At 42.8% G+C, this 27538-nt stretch overlaps 1 protein-coding gene across 3 annotated transcripts in view; it reads right to left on the minus strand.

Annotated features, from left to right (window-relative positions):
* The window catches only part of LOC137425137 (serine/threonine-protein kinase WNK2), a 192308-nt gene that overhangs the window by 89784 nt on the left and 74986 nt on the right, over window positions 1-27538 (minus strand). For all 3 annotated transcript variants that reach the window (XM_078776345.1, XM_078776346.1, XM_078776344.1), the window contains exon 2: window positions 19610-19785. In XM_078776345.1, coding sequence (XP_078632471.1) covers window positions 19610-19785 — 176 coding nt within the window. The remainder of the gene's footprint in view (window positions 1-19609; window positions 19786-27538) is intronic.

The raw sequence follows: 27538 nt of genomic DNA on the forward strand, positions 1-27538 counted from the left end.
CATGTTAAACAACAGTAGTGACTGTTTAAAAAGAACCTTGGATGGAATTGATTGGATTTTTTATGGTTATAATAATTTTTACTTCTGGTAGGTGTACCCTAGCCCCAAAACACCATGATAAGCTATCTATACACCTTCACACATTGTTGGTCCATGGCAGAAAAACCCCTGGAGGAGGGGGGCAAATGAAGTCGCATGGCCCGTAGTCCCATTGACAAATTTCACTAAGATTGGATAAGTAACGACTGAAGGCATTGCAGTCAGGTAGACAGACAGAGACACCAAATCACGTAGTTTTGAATGATAATTGGTCCAATGCTATATCCGCTGTCAGTTTCAAACATTTCTTTGGCTTTTTATTGGTTTATAATGCCATTTCCTCTTTGATATACAATTGCCAAAGTAGATGTTTAATTGGCTTTTTAAGCCATAAAGTGGGGCCAAAAACTACTTACAGGCCATCTAACATACAAGGCACAACTATGGGAATGGGCCAGGCAGTGAGAGGGGGATTGAATGAGTTAAATTAATTACTTTGGGGGCAATTTTTTTTTTTTTTTTTTTTTTTTTTTTGTATACAAGATCGAGGCTCGTGAAAGAGCTAACATTAATCACCCAAAAAGACAAACCGACACACAAAACACAAAAAACAAGGGGAGCGGCAGACAAGATGGGGAGAGAGGGGGAAGGACACAAAAGAGAGGGGGAAGAGGGGGAAGGACACAAAAGAGAGGGGGAAGAGGGGGAAGGACACAAACACAACATTTGAGAGCAGGGACATCGGGAGGACTTGGGGGGAGGTGGGAGAGGAATAAAACATATGAACACTGCAAGGACTCTGGGGTGAATTACCGGGGGTAGAAAAGATCAAGGTTTTCGATGGGGGAAGATAAGAGATGGTGGTGAACAGCTGTTTTAAAGACCTGGAGGGAGGAGTGGGATTGAAGGGAGTGGGGGAGTTTGTTCCAGAGGCGGGAGAAAAGGGGAATGAAAGAGTGAAGGTGAGCAGAGAGCCTAGACTTTGGCAGTTTAACCATAAGAGGGTTGCAGGCAGATCTTGTGCGACCTGAAGGAATATTGGGGGGACAGAGCACAGAGAGAGCTGGGGGAGCAAGGCCGGATAGGAGTCGGTAGAAGACAGAAAGACCACCAACCTGCCTGCGGTGAGTGACTGAAAGGCCCTCGGTGTTGACTACATCGCAGGAGATTCCAATGATTCTGAAAATATATGATTTCAGTTTTGATTCTAATAATGAATATTTAATAATAACCACATAGATAAAGAATTTTTTTAAATCACAGTTTTGACAAAGTCAATACAAATGGGTAAATAGGAAATGTACTTAAACAGATATTATGGTTGATCTTTATGCTTGGACTCTAGCATAATAGTCTCGCCTCACATAATATAGGACCTTGGACTGTTCATGCCCATCATTGATATTGCCTGGTAGAGGGGTGACACAGAGCTGAGTCATTGACAAAATGCAGCAAAAGAGAATATATCATTGCTCTAGCCTAGGAAGGTATGACACCCAACAAGATACCTGAAACACCAAATTTCAGGAGAAATATAGGATGAGGTAGTAAGGGAAGAGGTGGGTGGGAGTCCAAAGGGGGGGTGGTGGGAGGAGGGATGGGAAAGGGTTGGGTGGGAGTCTGGAGGGTGTGGGGTGGGAAAAGGTGGGAGGAGGGACCAGATGGATTGGGAGAAGGTGGGAGGAGGGAGCGTAAGAAGTGGGATGGGAGTCTCGAGGGGTAGGTAGGGTGAGAGGAGGCAGTGGAGGTGGGATGAGGAAGGGGGAGGGGTAGTAGGTGGGGAAGAGGTGTCCGGAAACGCTGAGTACCTTTGTTAGTTATAAAATAGCTAAAGATAAAAAGGTGTTTGAGTTTTCAAATTTGTTTGAAATTATTGTATTTTTTCCTCTGTTTTGTGTGTTTCATACATATTTTTTTATTGCTAGGCTCGATGAGTGGTGTTGTACAGGACGTAAACTAAATGTTGGAATGCATCCCCTCCCTGCCCGTCCCTCTGAATTACACCAATTGTTATGGGGAAATCATTACAAGTCCAACTTTTCTGGATTGTATATTGGATGTATATGGTGGACACCATGTATATCCATTTATGATCATCATTAACAATGATCCTCTAATACATTGAACAGTAATAGTGACAACTAAGCTATGTGTAACAATATCAAATGAATGTGTATTATGGAGGCATCCTGGTGGGCAAGGCAAACTGAAAAACATGAAAGTGACAATAGCACAAAACTTGTGGCAGAATAATATAGTCATTCAATTATACGCTCAAACATAAAACTAAATAAATGTGATACGAACAATACTAGTCTCCGTGAACATGAACGCTATAACTTTGGTTCACAAAATTTGTGACATGTGTCAGTGGACAAGGTAAACAACTTTATTGTCAATTAAAGGTTGATGAGACAATGTTTACTGCTGTGGAAAATGAGGTGCAGTTGACCTCGAGAATTAGCCATTCATCAGAGCAAAAGGGTCAGCTGTACCTCACTCCCCATGGCAATAAATATACTCATCAATTCATGATTGATAAAATCCATTGTAGGTGACACAGTTTACGTAAGTGGGCTTCAGCATTTGCACAAATTTGCAAAATGACTGACTGCGTCATACTCAGGAAGGGAGGTCCTTGGCGCAGCGAGGAAGCAATTCTGGAATCTTTCACTACATTTTGAAAAGCTAGTCTAAAGCAAAAATAAGATTGGGATTGCGAAAGAAAGTTAGGTGGCAGTTCTCGTTCTCTTTCTCTTTTTCTTTCTTTCTTTCTTTCTTTCTTTCTTTCTTTCTTTCTTTCTTTCTTTCTTTCTTTCTTTCTCTCTCTCTCTCTCTCTCTCTCTCTCTCTCTCTCTCCTGGCCGTTCATGTGTTGGGCGTGGCAAGATGGCGGTTGTGCAGTTTGGGGAGGTGTGAGTTGCTCTGGCTGTCGAGTGTTCCGGCTGTTTTCCCTTATTATTTCAACCTTTCCCTCGCCCCCACGACCCCCCTGTTGTTCTCATATCATTACTTCATTTGTATTCGTGTTTCCTCCCCTGTGCTCGAACCTTTCCCCTGTATTATCTTTTCCCTCCCTTCCCTTCCTTGAGACGAGAGAGAGACAGAGCGCATGCGGTGGGTGATGGTAAGTAAGTTCGTTGCTTTCCATTGCATCCGCATGTTCTTATCGCTTCGTGTAAAGTGACGAGAACTGTTCTTTTGAATTAATTACTTTCTCACTTTGCCGTCGCCATACTTATCACGGCCCAGGCCGGCATGACGAGCGTCCGTTCTCGCAGTACCACGTTCGGATCGTTAAGCAGGAAGCATGGCCTCACATGCGTCCCTCCAGCTCATGTTGCGGTTGAAGCGATTATTATCGCCGTCGGTGAAATTATCGGAGCTGAAAATGTCCTCGCAGCTTCGAGAATGAACAAGAAAGTTGTTGTCTTCATGCTACAACAAGCAATGGTTGCGAGTGTTGTGGAATCGGGTTTATCCGTCGAGCCCGATATTTTTATCGCAGTTTCACCGTTTGATTCGCCATCAGTAAAAGTTCTGGTTTCCAACATTCCTCCATTTTTGGAGGACGAAAAAGTCGAGCTTGCTCTTCGTAATTTTGGCACAGTCGTGTCCCGCATTTCAATGGTTCCCTTACGGTGCCGTGACGATCGTTATAAACACGTTTATTCCTTCAGACGTCAATTATTTATGATTTTGAATGAAAACCGTCGTGACCTTGACGTTAAATTCACGATAAAGCATGATAACTACAATTATCAAATGTATGCAACAACAGAGGTGTTAACGTGCTATGCCTGTAATCAGCATGGACACCTGCGGAGGGATTGTCCGAATAATCTCCCTGATGCTAATTCAGCGTCCAATCAGAACAACACACCACCTGAAGGACAGGAATTTCTTCCTGCGACTGAAAGACGGGACTCTTCTTCTTCACCTGAGGGACAGGAATCACTTCCTTCGCAAAATGCTCACCCAGGAGGGACGAATGATACAGATGATGGCTTCACGGTTGTAACCCGGAATAAAGCACAGAAGCGGGCAATTGATACCAAATTAGACAATCAAGTGAAACCCAAGAGGTCTCCTTCCTATGCGCAAGCGATAAGAACACCTGCCAAACAACCATCTGAACCCATTCCCACGGACTCACCTCTTGAGCAGCCCTGTACTCCTGTTGTGAGTACACATGAAACTGTTACTCCCACTGTGCTTGAAGAACCGGAGATCCTTCGTGGAGTCGATGAGACCCTCTCCCAACCCCCACCATGCACAGATGCCACAGTTAAAATCGATGCACCGGATGTACAAATGGATTGTGATCTGGATGTGGCTGTACCTGCAGCATCTGGACAAATTGCTAATGAAGAACCGCGGGAACTTGTGGTTGACAGCATGGGTTACGAGTCTGATGGAACATCTTCTGTTGCTTCGACCCTAAGTGACACAGGCAGCGATGTTCCTCCTCACAACCTTGAGGTTGATTCCTCAGTATCTCCCGATGCCGTTCACGCCTTCTTACACAAAAGTTTTCGCAAAAAGGGGGTCAAAATTCAAGATCATTTTCTAGTCCTAGAAGATTTCATTCAAGTGGCTCGACTAATGATTTCTAGACCGGATCGGTACAACGTTGCAGACCCTCAACGTCACCGGTTAAGGAAATTTCTAAGTCGTGCTCGGAGCGAACTCAAAGACCATGGCTGATGTCCTGCCGGTGCCCCCATCACAATGAAACTACGCATTGCCAGCCTTAATATCAACGGTGGTCGCACGTCTCTTCGTAAAGTGCAAGTTAAACAACTAATCGAGTGCAACAAGGTTGACATCTTGTTGTTGCAGGAAACTCATTCTACTGAAGGTTCTTCAGTTGAGTGGGAGTTGTTTCTTAAAGGGCATTGGTTCTTTAGCAATCTATCAAGCCCAATTGCTGGGATAGCCGTCTTCTTTCGGCAAACTCTTCCTTTGACTTCGGTTTCCTTTAAAGAAATTGTGAAGGGATATTTAGCTTCGCTGACTTTCTCTGTTGGTCAGCAGCTTTTCACAATAATCAATGTGTACGCACCAAGTACAAATGCTGAAAGATCTTCCTTTTTTGACTGTCTTGACTCGTATCTTGCTGGTGTCCCCCCTGACCACTTTCTATGTCTTGGAGGAGATTTCAATTGCACACTTAACCCCTCCCTTGATAGGAATGGGGCTGAGCCACATGCAGCCAGTACAAGACCTCTCGTTCGCTCAATCTCAAGATTCAAGCTGACAGACATTTGGAGATTGCAACATCCGATGCAGCAACAATTTACTTGGTGTCGCTGCTCTAACAACTTAGTGTCGCTAGCTCGACTTGATAAATTGTACGTTTCTGATCATTTCCTCAACCTCATCTTAAACACCTCTATTCTCCCATCTGGGTTTTCCGATCACCACATCATCACTATGCATTTTCAGTTGCCACTCATAAAGGTGGTGAGCCCTTATTGGAAGTTCAACACAACACTTCTTCAAAACGAATTCTTTGTTGCATCCTTTAGGGCCTTTTGGGCACATTACATCACAATGGATAAAGAGTTCTCGTGTTTACGTCAGTGGTGGGACAACGCCAAAGCTCAAATTAGAGTTTTTTGTCAAAATTTCTCACAACACAGTACTCGGGATCACGATGTAAATATAGATCTGGTGAAGACACAAATTCTTCACTTGCAAAACAAAGCGTCCTCCTCTCGTAATAATGGGCAGCAGCAGATGCTGTATGAAAAGAAAGCCCTGTTAAATGAATTACTGGCCGAACGTGCAAAGGGTGCACTCCTTCGGATGAGAATGACTCATTTGCAACAACTAAATAACCCGAGCAGACTTTTCTTCAAGCTGGAAACTGCCTCAAAAAAACAAAAACAAATATTGTCCTTGCGTTCTGCTGGCGGAAGGATTTTGACTGATCCAAGTGACATTAAACTTACTATTAAGACTTTCTTTTCTCACCTCTACTCCTCCAAGCGCACTTTCTCAAACCATATACATTCATTTACCGCATCCTTGCCTACACTTACTGAGACCCAGAATTCGACTGCTGAAGGCGGAATAACATTGGACGAACTCACTAGTGTTTTAAAGACCTTGCCCACCAGCAGGGCACCTGGCTTAGACGGGTTGCCAGTGGAATTCTACAGCACCTTTTGGGATTTGCTGGGACCATGTCTATTAATTGTCTTCATAGAAAGCATACAAACTGGTGAACTTCCCTTGAGCTGCAGACGTGCCATCATTTCATTAATCCCTAAAAAGGGAGATCTTCAACTTGTTGAGAACTGGCGCCCGATCTCTCTACTTTGTACCGATTACAAAATCCTGTCTAAGTTACTCGCTAATCGCATAAAGACCTTAATTGGGCACGTTGTATCCCCCGACCAGTCTTATTGTATTCCCGGCAGATCGATATTTGATAATATTTTTTCTGTTCGTGATTTGATTTCGATTTGTCATTGTCAGAATGTTAACACCGGGCTGATCTTTTTAGATCAGGAAAAGGCCTTTGATAGTGTTGACCATTCATATTTACTTGAAGTTTTGAAGGGGTTTGGGTTTGGTTCCTTCTTCATTTCTTGTATCAAGCTGCTGTATCACAACAACTTTAGTTTGGTGAACATCAACAACAGTTTATGTTCACCTTTTCCTATTCCGCGAGGCATTAGACAAGGCTGCCCTCTTTCCGGGTACCTGTATTCACTTTCCATTGAACCCTTGCTGATTCACTTACGCCACAAACTTTCTGGGTTCTTGGTGACACCTCTTGCTAATCCTGTTAAGGTGCTTGCGTATGCTGACGATTTGTGTGTGATTGTTAACACTCAGTCTGACATTGCTGCCCTCACAAGTGCTCTATGTGAATTCAATTTGGCATCCTCTGCTACTGTCAATTGGAGTAAGAGTAAAGCCTTGTGTCTTGGTCCTTCTGGGTTATTTATCCCACCTTCCCTGCCTAATGCTTTGCAGTGGAGGTATGATGGTGTTAAACATCTCGGTGTGTTTCTTGGAAATGAGACCTTTTCCTTAAAGAACTGGGATCAGATGGTTGATCACATCGCCCATATCCTTAATTGTTGGAAAAGATTGTCCAGCCTACTGTCTCATAGAGGTCGAGTGCTGATATAATTAATAACTTGGCTGCTTCCAAACTCTGGCATCGGATGACCGTCTTACAACCGCCCAAATCGCTAGTCATTAACTTGCAGCGTATCCTTGTTAATTTTTTCTGGAACGGCATGCACCGGCTCTGAGCTGATCTTCTAAGTGTCCCCTTGGATAAAGGAGGTCAAGGACTTGTGGACATTACCAGTAAAATACTGGCTTTTCGACTAACCACCTTGCGCCAACTTATTTACAAGGAAGTCCTGTCTTGGCGGCCCCTGGCTTCTTGCTTGTTGCAGCAAGCGGGTAAGCTCAGGTGTGGCCCCGAGCTCTTTCTACTCGATCTGCAGCGAATAGACATCTCCTTGCTGCCCTCCTTTTATCGAAGTCTCGTGAATGCCGGTCAGTGCCTCCTTCCAGTACGAAACAAGGATACATATAAATTTTGGAATTTAATGTGTGAACCCGTTTTCTACAACAGCCTATTTTGCCATGATTGCCAAAGTAGGTCCCTCATTCAATCTTTTATCGAATCTGGTTTTTTTCTTGTCAAGGATTTTGTTAATCATACTTATTCTGGATGGCAGACCCCCAACCAGATTTCGGAAGTATGCAACGTTACCTCAGCCCGACTAATTGGACAACTTCTTCGTTCAATTGTTAAAGTGTTCATCTCTTTTAATTTATCATGGCCTCTACTGCATGATGTTCAGAACACAAAAACAATGCACCCTGACTTCCCTGATTTTTGTTTTTCTGGTGCTCCTTCCACAAAGCCTCTACAAGCCTGTGCAAAGGCTACTTTGTACGTGCAATGTCTTAATGTTGTCATCTCTGCTAACCCCAATAGCCCACTGACCACCCACTGGAAAGAGCTTCTACCTGCAGGGGCTCCATCCTCTCCTACCTGGTCGTCGATGTATGCGTTACCTGTGTCTAAACGTGCCGGTGATATACAGTGGAGGCTTGCACACTATTCTTTGCCTTCCAACGCGTTTCTTAAACGACTGAACCTCGTGATATCTGATGACTGCCCTTTTTGCCATCACTCTGAGGACACTTTCCATGCATATGTCGGATGCCAAAGGCTGGCTCCACTTTTTCAACTCCTGAAATATGTCTTCCAGAATTTCGGTTTTTGTTTTTCTTCTTATCTTTTTGTGTACTGCATGCCTGTGTCTAACGAGAATGTCGGTTCTCAAATTGTTAATTTTTTACTTGCCGAGGCGAAACTCACGATATATATTACGCGGAAGAGTCGGGTCTCTGGGACAAGCTCACCGGAATGCAGTATTTTGTTAGCCTTTAAAGGCCTTGTGTCTGCCCGCCTTAAAATTGAATTTAATTTTTACCGAGAGACTTCTCGGCTTGATCACTTTGTTCAAAAATGGTGCAAAGCTGAAATCCTGTGTAAGGTGGAGGGAGATGAACTTTTTTTTGCTGCTCTAATTATAATTAATGTCATGTTTTTCAATTCCTTGATTTAATTATTTTGTTGACTGCTATTGAATTACTTGGTTTGTTGTGCTTTTTTAAATACTTTTGTAATAAAAGACCTTAAAAGTCAGTCTCAGTCTCAGTGTGTGTGTCTTTCTTTCTCTTTCTTTATCTCTCTCTTCTCTCTTCTCTCTTCTCTCTCCTTTCTCCTTCTCCTTCTCCTTCTCCTTCTCCTTCTCCTTCTCCTTCTCCTTCTCCTTCTCCTTCTCTCTCTCTCTCTCTCTCTCTCTCTCTCTCTCTCTCTCTCTCTCTCTCTCTCTCTCTCTTCCCTCCCTCTCCCCCCTCGTTTGCAGACTTCTCACTTGGCTGACTGCCTCTAATGATTAATTAACTGGTGGAGAGCTTTTTATCCCAGTCATATGTGGAGTCGGCCAAACACCTCATGGAGTTGTCAGGCACACAATGATTTACTCTTACAGAAGTCAACATCCACCAGCAAACAATGCCAGTAGAGAGTTCACAAGCTCAACATCTCATCCGACGGATGGTGCCTTTTTTGATGCAACGTCCTGCCTGCAAAGCACCAATTCAACAGTTTATAGTTGGGTCCACAATCAAGCCCAGACTAGACCGCCTAAATGTGACTACATTACCTCTGAGCTATCCTGTCAGCCACGAAAAGGTGACATTTCGGAAGTCACACTTTTGTGTATGTAAGTGGTACACTCCTGACAAAAAAATTAAGTTTATATTGGAAGTAATGTCTTTTATGATGTATAACCACCATTGACCAAAATACAAGGGTACACATTTGATCATTGACCAAACCAGATGATCTAACCATTGCTGTGAGATGTTGCGTCATTCTTTGTCCAGGGCCACGTCCAGTTGGTCAAGAGACTGTGGGCAGACTTGCCAACAGCAACCACACCTCCATAAGATGTTCCAAGCATGTTCAATCCAATTTCTGGAGATTGGGCAGGCCAGTCCATGTGAGTGATGCTGTAGTCCTGATGTGCAGCTCTGACAACATATCCACAAAGTGGACAAGTGATTGCCATCCATAAATGATGTTGGGACCCTTCTGTTGGACCAGAAGGATGAATAAAGATATAGTGATCTCATCCCTGTATCCGACACTGGTTAAAGCACTTTGCCTACTTGAATGCCAGCCCAAACTGGCATCAATTACAAAATATCCATCCTGAACTTTTACTGGGAAGGCAATGACAAACTACTCAACATATTCCTTGCTCATGATAATTCCTCGACTGCTCCTACTAGTCCTCTTTTAGAGAATGGTGTTGATCACAGTGACTATTATTAGTATTCAACAGGTTGGTGCAGAAGTTGTGCACCTACCATTGAGCTGTCTAATCTAGGTTTGATTTCCAACCCGACTACAAACTCATACCGGATTGGTGCTTTGCAATTTTAAATTTTAAAGTCAAATAGCAAATTAGTCAGTCAAACAAATAGCAATTTTAAAGTCACTTACTTAATGTGACTTCTGAGATTTCTTCCTTTTGACGTGAGTGTCCATGTTGGGTGGAACGCTTGTCGTTGCTATTCTTAAGTTGTTTTCGAGTTCAGTGATAACAGCTACAAAACATACTGAACATTACAGCAGCATTCGGTAGAGCACATCACTCTGCCAGGCTGAACAGTTTACATTTTGGATCCCACTGATGGGCCATATCTGGATTGGATTGGAGATCTGGATTCCTACTCTATAGCAATTGGAGCTTTGTCTGAGCACTCGTTTGACCAGTTATTGATTCCGGGATATTACCTCCTTTCTCTATTATTAAAGTAGATGTAAGGTGTTATTTCTAACATTTCAGATGCCCCTTTTATCTTTTACTGCCATATTCCTTGCTGCCAAGCTCCCCCCGGCCGACCCCACAAGGTGGGATAATAGTGGCCATTAAAGAGCAACAAATTCCTTGCTGTATATTCACTCACATTTCTTGCTTGTCTATCTCACTGCTTTTTTGTACTCAGTTTTGTTTTATCTCATAAGCTTTCCTAGTCTGCCATAAAACCCAGTTTCTTTGCATAATTTAAAAGATTTGTTCTTATATTTCATGCAAATCGTTATTCCCTTGCTCAGCTATGCAAGCTTATTGATACTGCTGCTTTTCCCTTTTTACCCAGAACAAACTGCTTCTACATGTTGGTATATGTTAATAATTCCGTTTTGTTCTTTGATTTTGTTGATTTTGATCTCAGGTAAAAGTGTAAAATGATTGATGGCAGAGTCGAGGTGGCAAATGGGAACAGACTGGGAGAGAAGTGGAGAAACATCTGTGATATAAACCAAAGTAAAGTTGAACAAGGATGACTATGATAAAAGGAAATGGTGAAGGAACAAAAAGAACGAAACATTCTCACATTTATTCTACTACAGTCGTGGCCAAAAATATTGGCACCCTTGCACTTTTTTCAAAGAATGCACCATTTCTTCCAGAAAAGTGTTGGAATTAATAAATCTTTTGGTATCCATATACAGTGAAACCTTGACTTACGAGTTTAATTCGTTCTGTGACCGAGCTCGTAACTCAATTTGCTCGTTTCTCAAATTAAATTTCCCCATTAAAATGCATTGAAATGCTATTAATCCGTTCCAGCCCGCCAAAAACCACACCAATTTTTTTTAAAATATACAGTACAGTGGTACCTCGGCTTACGAGTGCCCCAACGTACGAGTTTTTCGGGATACGAGCCGTCGCTCGGGCGGTTTGTTGCTTTGGGATACGAGCCGAGATCCGATGTACGAGCTCAAAAAATTTATTTTTTTGAATTTTCCGGTTGTGGCTTCCGGTTCCGGTCACGTGGTTATCTTGCCGTGAAAGCATCTCTGCTTGGATATAAAACACGCAATCGTCGAAATACATGAGCGAGGAATCTCCTTGCTCCAGCCGGTGACGTCATCGGCGGGGATCCCCGCCTCCAGAGTGGCTGGTCACGTGACCGCCAAAGCGTGTCGCGCGTGCGGGTATAATGAGCTACACCTGTGGATCACGTGACCACGGAAGCACGCCTCGCTTGAGAGGCATGGCTTTCGGTTTGCGTTTTGCTTTATAAGGCGCGATAAATGGGCTTTTGAGTGTTAGCGGTTCATGGCGTTGACGGTTCATGGCGGTTCATGGCGTTGACGGTCAAAAACCCATTACATCAATTTTACCAGGCACTGTACAGTAAGTACAGTGGACACCAAATGCACGGTGGAAGGCTAGAAGTAGAAGATCGTCCAAGACAAGTGAGAATAAGCCATACTTTGGAGATGACGTCATTCGCTGGTCCGATAACCAAAGATGTGGTATAAAAAACCAGGTGAGCTAACAATGCAGCAATGAAGTAATTCGGCCAAGGCACCGGCACACAACGACCTACCTACATCGAAAGACTCAATGCCAATGGTGACAGAAGCCAAGACGGCCGGCTTAAACACCGCCGAAAGACCACGGTGTACCAACTTACGATGCAGAACATCTTGCACTTAATATGATGACAACAGGTGCCATCCTCTGACGTACCATTACAGGTACAGGTACAGTACACGTGAGCACAGAGCAAAAGTTCACTGAAACCGAGATTAAGAAAAAAGAAAAAACACCTCGTGGTCCGTGCTCGATATCCGAGTTTCAATCTTTTCAAACACATGATGCTCTCGGTCACGGTATCTCCTGCGAGCTGCTTCTCCTTCAACCACACAAACAACAACTTCTCCATATCTTCATGGATAGAGGTCCGGAGCTTTGAAATAATCGTAACGCCCTTGGCTGGCGTTATAGCCTTTATGGACTCCTTCTGCTTCAAAATCGTACATATCGTAGAAGGAGTACGATCGTACTGCCTCGCCAAGTCGACAACACGCACACCTCACCTGGCATGCTCTTCTCCTCTGCTTAATAAAACCAGTTTATTTCTTTACATTCTCTTGTATTATGTACAGTATATACGAGGTCGTGCTTGTTTATACATTATTTGTTATTTATAAAGTACATTTTTGTTATTTAAAAGCACCTAACAAAAAAAATTGGTGTTTTTTTTTTGAGGCTGGAACGGATTAATAGCATTTCAATGCATTTGAATGGGAAAATTTGCTTTGACTTACGAGCGATTTGGCTTACGAGCTCCGTCACGGAACGGATTAAACTCGTAAGCCGAGGTACCACTGTATATATATAAAAATATCTCGCGCTTTATATTTCACCTGTATGCAGCATACAGGTTCGCAGGATGGCCTGGACTGGAGGTACGCACACTTGACTCTAAACTGTCCAGCCTGGGTTTGAATCCCGACCCAGCTATAACCTGTCATGTCGGTGTTTCACAGGCAGGGTGATTCATCAATGTGTGTACCGGTAAACTGGGCGCCCCGTTTGCGTCCCATTAGTTGTTGGATGTTAAGGATCTCACCGTGTTTTCCACAAAGAGAAGGCGAGCTATCGCCGGCACTCTGAACAAGTTGTGGCCTGGCATGCTCTTCTCCTCTGCCGTTATATACGTCCTCCTCGGCATCTTTTTCCAGAAGAGCCCTGTCTCGTCACAGTTGAAGATTTGCTGGGGGATGTATCCTTCGGCTTCTATCAGTTCGGCAAAAGTTATAATAAAATCTTCAGTCCCTGAAGATTTTCCTCATCCTCATCTCACACATGATGTTCTCGGTCACGGTATCTCCTGCGAGCTGCTTCTCCGTCAACCACACAAACAACAACTTCTCCATCTCTTCATGGACAGAGGTCCGGAGCTTTGAAATAATCGTAACGCCCTTGGCTGGCGTTATAGCCTTTATCGACTCCTTCTGCTTCAAAATCGTACATATCGTAGAAGTACTACGATCGTACTGCCTCACCAAGTCGACAACATGCACACCTCGCTCATGTTTTTCGACGATTGCGTGTTTTATATCCAAGCACATCATCCTCTTCTTCTTCTCAGTACTGCCCTTGGCACTCAATTTCTTAGGACCCATGGTTAAAACTAAGAAATTTTCCAAAATAACCAAAATGCGAAAACAAAGCAGCAGCTATATACGGCAGAGATGCTTGCACGGCAAGATAACCACGTGACCGGAACCCACCTGGTGGCGTAAGCTCCAAAATAACCAAAATGCGAAAACAAAGCAGCAGCGATATACGGCAGAGATGCTTGCACGGCAAGATAACCACGTGACCGGAACCCACCTGGTGGCAGGTGGCGTAAGCTCCAAAATAACCAAAATGCAAAAACAAAGCAGCAGCTATATACGGCAGAGATGCTTGCACGGCAAGATAACCACGTGACCAGAACCCACCTGGTGGCGGGTGGCGTAAGCTCCAAAATAACCAAAATGCGAAAACAAAGCAGCAGCGATATACGGCAGAGATGCTTGCACGGCAAGATAACCATGTGACCGGAACCCACCTGGTGGCGGGTGGCGTAAGCTCCAAAATAACCAAAATGCGAAAACAAAGCAGCAGCGATATACGGCAGAGATGCTTGCACGGCAAGATAACCACGTGACCGGAACCCACCTGGTGGCGGATGGCGTAAGCTCCAAAATAACCAAAATGCAAAAACAAAGCAGCAGCGATATACGGCAGAGATGCTTGCACGGCAAGATAACCACGTGACCGGAACCCACCTGGTGGCGGGTGGCGTAAGCTCCAAAATAACCAAAATGCGAAAACAAAGCAGCAGCTATATACGGCAGAGATGCTTGCATGGCAAGATAACCACGTGACCGGAACCCACCTGGTGGCGGGTGGCGTAAGCTCCAAAATAACCAAAATGCGAAAACAAAGCAGCAGCGATATACGGCAGAGATGCTTGCACGGCAAGATAACCATGTGACCGGAACCCACCTTGTGGCGGATGGCGTAAGCTCCAAAATAACCAAAATGCGAAAACAAAGCAGCAGCGATATACGGCAGAGATGCTTGCACGGCAAGATAACCACGTGACCGGAACCCACCTGGTGGCGGGTGGCGTAAGCTCCAAAATAACCAAAATGCGAAAACAAAGCAGCAGCGATATACGGCAGAGATGCTTGCACGGCAAGATAACCACGTGACCGGAACCCACTTGGTGGCGGGTGGCGTAAGCTCATAACTCAGATCTCGGCTCGCATCTCAAAGCAATAAACCGCCCGAGCGACGGCTCGTATCTCGGAAAACTCGTAAGTTGGTGCACTCGTAAGTCAAGGTTTCACTGTATGTATTTCTTTGGTTTGCAGTGGAACAAAACAAAAAGGCTGAAAAATTACTAAATCTTGGCTTATTCCACACAGAAATCCTAAAATGGCCCGGACAATATTATTGGCACCTTATAGAAGTTGTGAAGAAATAATTAGATTTCAAGCAGGTGATTCTCCTTTACTTTGGAATTGAACCCACCTGTGGTGAGTTGCAGGTGCCTGCAATATAAAAATCACTCATTCAACCAGCTTGAATGGAGAAATGGAGTCATTCTGCTGTTTTGTGTCACTGTATGTACTGCAATGAACATGGAGAAAATAAAGAAAACCAGAGAATTGTCTTAGGAGGTCAGACACAAGATTTTAGCCAAGCATGGACAACCTCAAGGCTACAAGTCCATCTCCAGAGACCTCGATGTCCCTGTGTCCACCGTACGCAATGTTATCAGGAAGTTTAACGCACATGGCACTGTAGCCAACCTCCCTGGACGTGGCCACAAGAGAAAACTTGATCAACGATTGCAGCAAAGGATTGTTAGAATGGTGGAGAAAGCACCTCGATCAAGTGCCAAACAGGTTCAAGCTGACCTTCAGACAGGGTATGACTCGCACCATCCATCACCAACTCAATGAAAGGGGGTTCTATGGTAGGAGACCCAGGAGGACCCCACTGCTGAGAAAGTCTGACTGGAGTTTGCCAAAATACACCTGAACAAGCCAAAATCCTTCTGGGAGAATGTCCTGTGGACAGATGAGACTAAATTAGAGCTTTTTCGTAAAGCACATCATCTCTATGTTTACAGAAAACAAAATGAAGCCTTCAAAGAAAAGAACACCTTCCCTACAGTCAAACATGGAAGAGGTTCAGTGATGTTTTGGGGTTGCTGTGCTGCCTCTGGCAATGGGTGCCTTGAATGTGTGCATGGCATCATTAAATCAGGAGATTACCCAGGCATTTTAGAGTGCAATTGAACCCAGTGTAAGAAAGCTGGGTCTCTGTCAAAGGTCATGGGTCTTGCATCAGGACAATGACCCCAAACACACTTGAAAAAGCACCCAGGAATGTTTCAAGACAAAATTCTGGACTGTTATGAAGTGGCCAGGAATGAGTTCAGATCAAAATCCCATTGAACACCTGTGGGAGATCTGAAAACAGCAGTTGGGAGAAGGCACCCTTCAAATCTGGGAGAACTGGAGCAGTTTGCACAAGAAGAGTGGGTCAAACTGCAAGTAGAGAGATGTATGAAGCTCATTCATGGCTATAGGAAGTGCTTGACTGTAGTTATTTTGTTCAAAGGCTGTACTACCAAATATTAAGTCTCAGGTGTCAATAATTTTGTCAATGTCATTTCTTTTAATTTTCTGATTTAAAAGGATATATTAAGTTCTGAATCAAAAACAAAGGTTCTGTAATATTAACAGTGAAATAAAGAATTGTGGAGACCAAATACTTTCATCAATTTCAACTTATTTTAAGCGAAAATTGTGATTTATTTGAAAAAAGTGCAAGGGTGCCAATATTTTTGGCCACATATATTAAATATTAAATAAGGCAAATAATTGTATATTAAATAAGGTAAGTCTCTATATGTATGTGTATGTATGTCTGAAAACCATAGGAAAAAACATGGCTGGCCAGATCAAAAAACATGGCTTTTGTGTATGTGTTGGGGAGTCTCAGGATCACGCCATGGGCATATTCCCCCCCCCCCACCTCCCTCCTTCACCCCACCCCTTGCGAAGAGGAGGGAGATGAGTTACGATTGTCACCTGTACACGTGCCATAGTGCAGGTGGTTCATTGACCCCTGCTACAGACGGGGGATTATTAGCCATGTCACAAAATATATTTGCCCCACCTCTACCCCAACCCCATCCGCCCCCCACCTTCAGGCTGTTCCCGAAGGGAGTGGGCGTTTCTTGTTGCAAAAATATAGTTGCCTGATGAAAGATGAAGAAATATCAAAGAGAGAAGAAGAAGAATGCAGAGAAAAGGTGTTTGATAGAGTTTGAACGTTCTCACAGCACGTTGCCCAAATAAGCTTTGCAATGGAAATTTCACCTTGCAGTTCTAAAACCTCCTAAAAGAAACCTTTTCCAAAATGGTATGGTGCTTTCTAAGGAACACTACTTGCCATCCCACAGAGTTACCTCCTCATCATCTAATCCACAATATTCAAGTGTTTACCGATTGCCTAGTTATTCAACAGGCCATGGAATGAATAGGTAGGTATTTCCATCTGTCTGCAGGACAGATCAATGTATGCCCTGGGTTCAAGTATCATTATTCTACCTGTTGGGAGTGAATTATGGATTATATCGGTGTATTAGTAAAATACTCTTGTTAAGACAGAAACCAAGCAGAAACAATATGGAGCTGCTCAAATTTATGTCCAGCTCTTATCCGTAGCAGCTGCCTCAGCATACGACTGGGAAAATGATAAGTGCCTGTCATTTGTCCGATCATGTCCATGGCAGCTTAATCCAGAATAATATTATGTCAGCTCAAGCATATTACATGGTAATGCAAAATCCTGCTTGCCTCTGCAAAAAGTCAAAGTAAATATACAATGGTGACCTTTTACCAGCACGAAGAACATCATATAAGTCAATCAAGACTGACTGCGTCATCCTTTTCTTCATCGTCATATTCCCAGTAAACAAGACTGATGATGGATGATGCATGCTAGATCGAGTCATCCGATTTAAATTCCATATCCCCATCTTTGAGACTGCAGTGTTGTTGCTCTTTTATCACAGAACGCCATTGAGGCTTTTGAATTCTGAACTACGCCAAAAGCGATTGCGACTGAATAGGCACCTTTGTAATGTTTGAGGTCGTCTACTATATACATGGGAAAATGAGGGTTTTTTGATCCCATCCTCCATATGTAAATTCTTTCCCATCTTACTTCTCCTTCCTCCTAATTTTCCTTCCCTTCTTTCCCCAATCTAATTATTTCTCCTTCCTATCTTTCCCTTCTCTTCCTTTAACTTTAATTTAGCCTTCACTGCAGGCTTATGTAATATTGAATATAAATTGCCTGTGTTGAATGAATTATCTACTAAAAATAAAACAATCAAAAATATATAAGTAAACCGTCTCCTTGAAAACTCGATACGAAATATGCTACAGCTACAGCATACCTAAAGTTATGGTGAGCCGAGTAAATGTATTTGGGGATGCACTAACACCTAGTCTTAAGGGTTAGTCTGGGGTAACTCAGAAGTTTTGATTGCTGAGGTCTGAGTGAACACAAGTTAATACGTTAACACTTCATAGGGGTTAATCCGTCTAGGACCATGGATTAGTAGTATGGAGTAAGTCTGTCATGTGAACACAGCATAAGCATTTGGTTCTGCATAACTCACTGAGGGTGTGACGTACTGTGTGAGGGCACGACTCACTAAGGGCACTGACTGCAGCAATTATTACACGATTGTCAACATGCTTCCATGGAACCGAGCCTGTTGTGGCATGATTGCCTCTGCCATTGCACAATATGGATAGAGCAGGTCTGCAGTATTCATGTGATACACTGCCACAACTTCTGGTGATGCCATTTACTACTTCCCTCCCTGCTATTTGGCTTGTATAAATATTTTGATGTGAATGTCAAAACATTACTATAGAGAAAAATTCTGGATAAAATAAAAAGATAAAAAATCTCCAGCAGGGGTCAGTGGCTAAACCATCTGCACTAGTTCACCTGTACAGGCAAAAATTGCAAGTAGTCTCCCCACCCTCATACATAGGAGGTTAGGGGGAGAATTTATTTTCTGCCCATGACCTGACTCTGCCCATGACAATAATTTATTTTCTACCCCCAGCAGGTTTGCTAAATTTGGTGGAGATCGACCAAGCCATTTTCGACTCTACAAGTGATCGGACAGACAGACAAACAGACAAGGTGTATTTGGATATGATCCTTACACTTATACCGTTCACTGTGATAGACACTACTACTCCCGCTTTAATGGCGGCAAATATTCCCACCTTATTGTGGGGTCGGCTAGAGAGGAAGTTTGGCCCAACCCTTTCACCAATCATCTGGCCAGGCCTGACGTTGACTAAATGTAATTTAAACAGGATTTTGAAATTTGTTCAAGATGTTGGCAATAACTGAACTACTCTTCATGAAAGATACTGAGATCTTTAACCTCCCCCAGTTAACACTAACAGAAGGGACAACCCACCGTACCATCCATCTGAGAGACAGCGCACTTTGTGATGCAATGCCCTGACTGCGAACTAGCAGTTCGTTTATAGCCAGGTCGGTAATCGCACCCATACTAGACAACTCAAAAGTAAGTGCATTACCTATGGACAACCTATCAGGGACTTAACGTACTCACTGTGATTCACATTATTCTGTAAAAGAATACACAACTAAGGTGCAGTTAGTTTGTCTTTGCCTCCCCTGTAAAAGTTCAGGGCAGGAATTTTGTATTTGGCTTGGATACTTGCACACACTGGCCTATCCCTTTTGAAAAATACCATGAGATTTTCCCAGCCTGCTTAGCCTCGTCTGTATGATATTGGAAAGGTTGTCACACTTGCGGAGAATGCCAGACAACTCTATACGAAACCGAATCCTACTCTACGAAACTGAATACAGGCCAGACAACTAAAAGGCGAATCTGCTACCTTTAAGCTATTATGTTAGTGAGGCAATTAGTGCGTTTCTCCATAGCTGTTTTTCTCATATAAACAAGTGAAGAAGCTAAACAAAAAGTAACATTGCTCTAGTCCATCTTAAAACACCTTCACGAAAACCTTAAGCTTTATTTGAGCAAAATGTACACCCACCTCATCCCTTTCTTACGTCTTAAGCGTGCCCGATGTCATGAGCTCTGTGATGAGTACAATGACCTTGCGACCTTTGACATTTGCCGCTTCCCACAGGTCATAAAAACGAACGATATTTGGGTGCTGCAATCCCTTCAGCATCTCGGCTTCCTCGCGAAAGCGCTGCCGCTCACTGCGGGTCAACTTGCGGTCCTGAGGGTTAAGATGTAGAAACATATACTCATCAGGGACAAAGTTACCAACAGAAAGGTAGAGCTATAATTGGCTGTCCCTCATATCCAAAGAAGGCCATTCATAAGAAACATGCAAACCACATGGACAATTTGTTTATAGTGTATACAACAACCAGACTCTGAGATAGCAGCAAACAGTGCAACATCATGTGAAGGAACCTTCAAGAAGACCAGACCACTTCCTACTTGCAGTCCAGGCAGGAATTTGTAATTTGTTCAGGGTGCCGGTGTCAACTCGACTAATCTTCACGAAGGACACCATGGGATCTTTAACATCCACCAATAAGAAGAAAAAGATTAAATGTCATAGCCCCTGTGGTTTTAGTAATTTTTCATGTTGGGAGTTAAAGGCTGTCAGTCATCCATCTTTGGTCGGATTACAAAACAAAATCTTCTTTACAAATCAAAACATATGTATACTCATGTATTGTCTTTGTGCCAAATATGAACAAAATCGGACCATGCATGTTCAAGAAATGGTTGGGACACTTAAGTAACAAAATGGCCACCAGTCGACCATCTTGGATCTGATCTCGAAAGAAAATGATGTGCATATGTAACACATCATTCATTATCTGTCTGCCAAGTCTGAACAACATCGGCCAACGCATGTCCGAGAAATGGTTGAGGATGTGTTCAACATCGGGTTTTTTACAGCTAAAATGGCCACCAGTTGGACATCTTTGATAGCATCGCAAAACAAAATGATGTGCATATGTATACCATCATGTATTGTCTTTGTACCAAGTATGAACAAATTGGTGGACACATCCTCGAGATATGGATGCGGACGCATGCACAGACGAGACTCAATCCATAAGCCCCCATTTCAGACTACGTCCATTGGGGGTTAATACTGCTAGCAGATGGAACACCTGGTTTAACATCCGTCTGAGTGACGGCACACACATTGATACCTCACTCTGCATGCAAAACACCAGGGTGACTTCATTTTTTTTAATAGTCGGACTCAGAATCAACCCAGGCTAGCAAGTCACAAGTGAATGTGCATCGCTCTTGGCTATCCTGCCAACATGTCAAGGTAGACATAATGGTATAGTTGTACAGCACTTGCAATCTTGTCTTCATTACCATTACTTTGGAAATCGCTGGAGCCTCATGTCTGGTTTTTCTTTTTCAAAATACTGGCCAAACATTTATGACTTTCACAAGAGGAACAACATTGAGGGAAGTAATTGCTGTGGAACCAGCTCTCCGTCACATATGCCATGAATTAGACTAACAAGCTGTGTGCGTCAAACCTGATGTCAATATGACCAAAGTTGATGGGTGAGCGAGTGTTCAGAGGAAAAGGTGGGGGTTCGTGAATGAAAGAGGAGCTGAAACACCAGGTTGAATGAAGTATAGATGTTACTGGCATTCGACACAACGTCTGTGTGCTTAATTTCCAGGTTCACTTAAGAAAGTGGATGGATGAAGGTAAGCACATTTTTGAGGGTGAAGACAAATCATCCAACATTGTAACTTCAAGCACGAGCAAAAATACTCTTTACACTGCCATGCAGTTAGGTAATGACTTTTAATTATATCAGGCCGAGAGGGTTTCCAAGTAAGGCAAAGCAGGTCTGCAACCAATTACTTCATACTACTTGGAATCTTTCTGAAAGAAGAATATGTACTTGGAAACATATAGAAACTGAGCCTTGGTATTACACTGCTTATTTGATTTGAAAATGGAAACCCCACCACCAAGGCAGGACGTGATGTTCTGTCATATCTATCTCGGCGAAAGCTTCCAAAATGTCTTTCAACAGTTGCAATCTCACCTTAACATGCAATGATGGAATAGTTGTTAAGCCAGTGTATGAAACACACAATATGCATTTGAAGTACTGTACTTCCCTCTAATGCCAAAAAACGAACTCTGCCTTTGAATTATCCCTCGGAGAATTATTCCCGGTACGCCTCCTCTTCGAGTCAAAGTTTAAAGATGAACTGACACGCTCAAACACTGCTGGGGGATATTTAATATTTCAAAATTTGGTGCAAATCACACACAAACAGTTTCCTATTTCAAGCCAAGGCACCAGGTTTGCAACTGGACCTTGCAGACCTGCGAAGCAACGCATTATGGGAAGGAGTGCTGAATGTGTGCCTTGTGCCTCAAAGCTTGGTTTTAATCATAAACAAACAAATCGTTTTTTGTGCCACCATGAAATGGCGGCCGTCATCGTCGCGTCCCTTTCAAACCATCACCAACAGCAATTCCATAGTGACTCTCGTGTCTTAGCAAATGTGAGTCAACAAATGATAATCACGAGGATTGTCCTGGGTGTTGTGAAACACCACGTTTCAAGGGACTTAACTTTCATAAGCCAAGCAGAGCTTCACTAGGAGGCCTTCTATGTATTACAAACATATGGTGTGAGGGAAGGTGTTGAGTTTGTGCTTACACAGTGTGCAGTAAAGCAGTTACAATTGGTTATTTCATTCAGACATGAGAGTGATCAGAAGAGAAAGAAACAGGTTATCCAATTGGCGAATGTAATCATATTTCAATTGAGAGAATGTGTGTGTGTGTCTTGTTCTCATTTTCATGAAGGAGCTTCTCCCTTTCTCTCTACATTGTCACAGGTTATCTCCCTCCGCTACCATGTCAGCTACTGCTTTGGAGCCTTTTCTAAAGAGAGTTGCCTTTTCCTGCATCCCACATCCTAAATTTCTGTCACATGTTAATATCATCAACAAAGACAAACAGAATCCTTAAGAATAAAGAAGCATTTAATGTGAGGTGCGTGGCCGACTCTGCAGGAAGATAATATTGTTAAGCTGGAGCACACTGCAAGATGTCCCCGATGGGTCACAGTATGAAGCACAATGTCACGGTGATGTCATGGTGTTGCTGCAGGTTGTATATCTGATTATAATAACGTTTATTCCAACCTGCAAAACGTGTATCCCTCTGAACATCGCTATCGTAAGGCAATAGATAATGCAGTTGTGTGGCAGATGACGCTTGCTGGTGACAAATGTTTCACAAATCGTTACACCCTCTTACTTTTTGCAGATGCATAGTGGAGTTCGTATATACTCAGCAAATTTCGATTTAGTCAAAATAGCCCCATTTGTTTCATTATGCCATGGACAAATAAAGGAAACAAAATTTCAGTCAAAATCTACCTGAGAACAAAATCTTTCAAGAAAAGTCAAATCGAGTCCAGGGTTAGATGCTGAAGGACAACGTCTACCGAGGAAGGCCGCAATCCCTAGATGATCTAAAAACAGCAATAACTGACAAAATGCATTCAATCACCGCAGCTGAATGTGTTAGAGTAACAAACAATTTTCCCCATAGAATCCAAGTGTGCCTGCAGCATAGAGGCCGACATCCGGAGCATGTGCTCCAACTTAAATCAAATAAATGACATTAAAGATATCCATATCAAAATTTCCATAGTGATCATGCATCATGTGAATCACATGCGCACCAAAAAACGTGTCATCTAAAATAAAAATAAAGAAGCTTTAATAAATTGTATGAGCACAATTATTTTGTGTACTCAGGTACTTACGATACACAGTGGTACACAGTGGTACTGAACACAGTGGTGGTACTACTATTCATATATAGTCACGTGAAAAAGTAAGTACACCCCATGTAAAGTTTTGACTTTTTCAACATATTTCAACCTACAGCTATTTGATCTTCATTTCAACAATATTGATAGATAAAGGTGATATAATATAACAAATATCATGAAACATTTACATTTTGTAGTCCATTGTATAATTTAAATAAACATAATGCAAATTTCACATGTGGAAAAAGTAAGCACACCGCTACATTTATCACTACTTCAAATACCTAAAATTAGTATCAGGTGCACCAGCTCAGGTGCAAATGATTAGAACATCGTTAGACAGGATCTTGGAGGAACCTGTCTCATTTAAACCTCAGACATTTAGTTTGGTTTGCTCTTTGTTGTTGAAGTGTGCGGCATCACCATGCCTAGATCAAAAGAGCTCTCTGAGACCTTCAGAAAGAAAGTTATAGATGCCTACGAGTCTGGGAAGGGATTTTAAAAGATCTCTAAACAATTAGAAATCAATCATTCGACTGTCCAGAAGATCATCTACAAGTGGAGAAGATTCCAAACAACTGCCAACTTGTTCAGGCCAGGCCGCCCCAGCAAGTTCAGCCGGAGGGCAGACCGCAAGATGCTGAAAGAAGTCTCTAAGAACCCCAGAATGTCATCACGGGACCTACAGGTAGCTCTGGCCACTGTTGATGTCAAAGTGCACGAGTCTACCATTAGAAAGAGGCTGCACAAATTTGATCGACATGGGAGGTGTGCCAGGAGGAATCCTTTGCTGTCCAGAAAGAACATCAGGGGAAGAATAAAGTTTGCCAATGAACACATAGGCAAAGACCAGCACTTCTGGAACAATGTGCTCTGGACAGATGAGTCAAAGGTAGAGCTATTTGGCCTCAGTACCAGAAGACATGTTTGGCGAAAACCAAAGACAGATTTGACCACAAGAACCTGATACCAACTGTAAAGCATAGCGGTGGAAATATTATGGTTTGGGGCAGCTTTGCTGCATCAGGGCCTGGGCAGCTCACCATCATAGAATCCACTATGAATTCTTCATTGTACCAGAGGGTGCTTGAGGATATAATGTGAGGCCATCTGTCGGAAAGTTGAAGCTCAACCGAAGGTGGACCTTGCATCATGACAATGACCCTAAACATACCAGTAAATCCACCAAGGAATGGCTAAAAAGAAAGAAATGGAGGGTTCTGGAATGGCCAAGTCAAAGCCCAGATCTAAATCCCATCGAGATGATGTGGGGCGATTTGAAACGAGCTGTGCATGCAAAAAACCCCTCAAACATTGCACAGCTGAAATAATTCTGCATGGAGGAGTGGGCAAATATTTCTCCCAGTCGGTCAGAGACTGGTAGACAGTTATAAGAAACGCCTACTTGAGGTTGTTTCTGCCAAAGGGGGCAATACCACCTATTAGAGCCAAGGGTGTACTTACTTTTTCCACATGTGAAATTTGCATTTATGTTTATTTAAATTTATACAATTGACTACAAAATGTAAATGTTTCATGATATTTGTTATATTATATCACCGTTATCTATCAATATTGTTGAAATGAAGATCAAATAGCTGTATGTTCAAATATGTTGAAACAGTCAAAACTTTACATGGGGTGTACTTACTTTTTCATCACGTGACGTGTATGTATATATATATATATATATATATATGTGCCATATAAAACACAATGTGTGTGTTTTTGTGTGTGTGTGTTTTTTTGTGTGTGTGTGTGTGTGTGTGTGTTTTTGTGTGTGTGTGTGTGTGTTTTTTTGTGTGTGTGTGTGTTTTTGTGTGTGTGTGTGTGTGTTTTTGTGTGTGTGTGTGTGTGTTTTTGTGTGTGTGTGTGTGTGTTTTTGTGTGTGTGTGTGTGTGTTTTTGTGTGTGTGTGTGTGTGTTTTTGTGTGTGTGTGTGTGTGTGTTTTTGTGTGTGTGTGTGTTTTTCTGTGTGTGTTTGTGTGTGTGTGTGTGTTTTTGTGTGTGTGTGTGTGTTTTTCTGTGTGTGTGTGTGTGTGTGTGTTTGTGTGTGTGTGTGTTTTTGTGTGTGTTTTTGTGTGTGTGTTTTTGTGTGTGTGTTTTTGTGTGTGTTTTTGTGTGTGTTTTTGTGTGTGTGTTTTTGTGTGTGTGTTTTTGTGTGTGTGTTTTTGTGTGTGTGTTTTTGTGTGTGTTTTTGTGTGTGTTTTTGTGTGTGTGTTTTTGTGTGTGTGTGTGTGTGTGTGTGTGTGTGTGTGTGTGTGTGTGTGTGTGTGTGTGTGTGTGTGTGTGTGTGTGTGTGTGTGTCTATCCCCCTTCATAAGGCTAGGTTTTGAAAGGCTTTGAGTAGTGCTTTAGGAGGGATTTGAGTGGGGGCGTTTAAGGGGAAATTTTTGAACACGACTGTGTGTCCACCAGTTAAAAGACCGAAAAGACTCTGAGGACCAAAAAGACCCCAAGGACCCAGAAGTCCCCCAAAGACCCAATGGATCCCAAACACTCAAAATACCCAAAGACCCAAAATATTGAAAACACCCTGAAGACCCAATGGACCCCACAGACCCCAAATACCCTAAGACCCAAATGACCCCAAACACACAAAATACCCGAAGACCCAAAATACCATGTAGATTGTTAAAGACACAAAAGATAATGAAGACCTAGAAGACCCCAATGACTCTGAAAATCCAAAATACCCCAAGGACCCAAAAGACCAAAAAGAACCAATGGGCCCCAAACACCCAAAATACCCTAAAGACCCAAAATATCCTGAAGACCCAAAATAACTGAAAGAACCAAAAGACTGAAAAGACCCTAAAGGTCAAAATACCATAAAGGTCAAAATACCCCAAAGACCCAAAATACTCCAAAGACCCAAAAGACTGAAAAGACCCTGAAGACCCAATGGACCCAAAAGACCCTGAGGATTTAAAAGACCCAAATAACCCTAAGGACCCAAATGACAGAGGACCCAAACGACCCCAATGCCTCAGAAGACCCCCCCCCCCAAGGACTCTGAAAATCCAAAACACCAAAAGACCCAAAAGACCAAAAAGACCCAATGGGCCCCAATCATTGGGCCCAAACACCCAAAATAGCCCAAATACCCTGAAGACCCAAAATACCTGAAAGACCCAAAAGACTGAAAAGACCCTAAAGACCCAATGGACCCCAAATACCCAAAATTTTGGAAAGACACAAAGACCCAAAAGACCCTAAGACCTCAAGGACCCAGAAGACCAAATAGACCCTAAACACCCAAATACCCAAAACACCCTGTAGACTGTTAAAGACACAAAAGACCATGAAGACCCAGAAGTCCCCAAAGGCCCAAAAGACAGAAAAGTCATTGAAGACCCAATTGACCCCAAACACCCAAAATACCCCGAAGACCCAAAAGACCCCGAAGACTCTTAAATACCCAAAAGACCAAAAAAAAAAAAAAATACACTGAAGACCGCAAATTCCCAAAAGACCCATAAAGACCAAGAAGACTGGAAAGACCCCAAGACCCTTAAAGACCCAAAACACCTCAAAGACCCAAAACACCCCAAAGACCCCAAATACACCAAATACCATTAAAGACCCAAAAGACCACAAAGATGCAAAATACACCTAAAGACCCTTAAATAAACAAAAGACCACAAAAAGCCAAAAGACCCTGAAGACCCCCAAAAAACCAAAAACCCTTAAATATCCAGAAGACCCAAAATACGCCAAATATCCAAAAGACCCCAAAGACCCTTAAATATCCAGAAGACCCAAAAGACCATGAAAACGAAAAATACCCTGAAGATCCAAAAGACACAGAAGAAGGACCCAAAATATCTCAAAGACCCTTAAAGACCCAGAAGACTGAAAAGACCCCAAAGACTGAAAAGACCCCAAAGACTGAAAAGACCCCAGAGACCCAAAATATCCCAAAGAACCCCAAAAAATCAAAAAGACCCAGAAGACCAAAAAGTCCCTGAAAACCCAAAATACCCCAAAGACCCTTAACAACCCTATAGAACCAAACAATTCAAAACACCAAAAAGACCCTTAAAGACCCTGAGGGCGCAGTGGACCCAAAAGACCCAAATTACCCCAAAGACCCAAAATACCCCAAAGACCCAAATGACCGAAAAGAGCCAAGGACACCAAAGATCATGGGGACCCAAAAGATCCCAAG

The sequence above is a fragment of the Myxine glutinosa genome, chromosome 4 (genome assembly GCF_964187855.1).
Source record: "Myxine glutinosa chromosome 4, kmMyxGlut1.1, whole genome shotgun sequence".
Lineage (NCBI taxonomy): Eukaryota > Metazoa > Chordata > Myxini > Myxiniformes > Myxinidae > Myxine > Myxine glutinosa.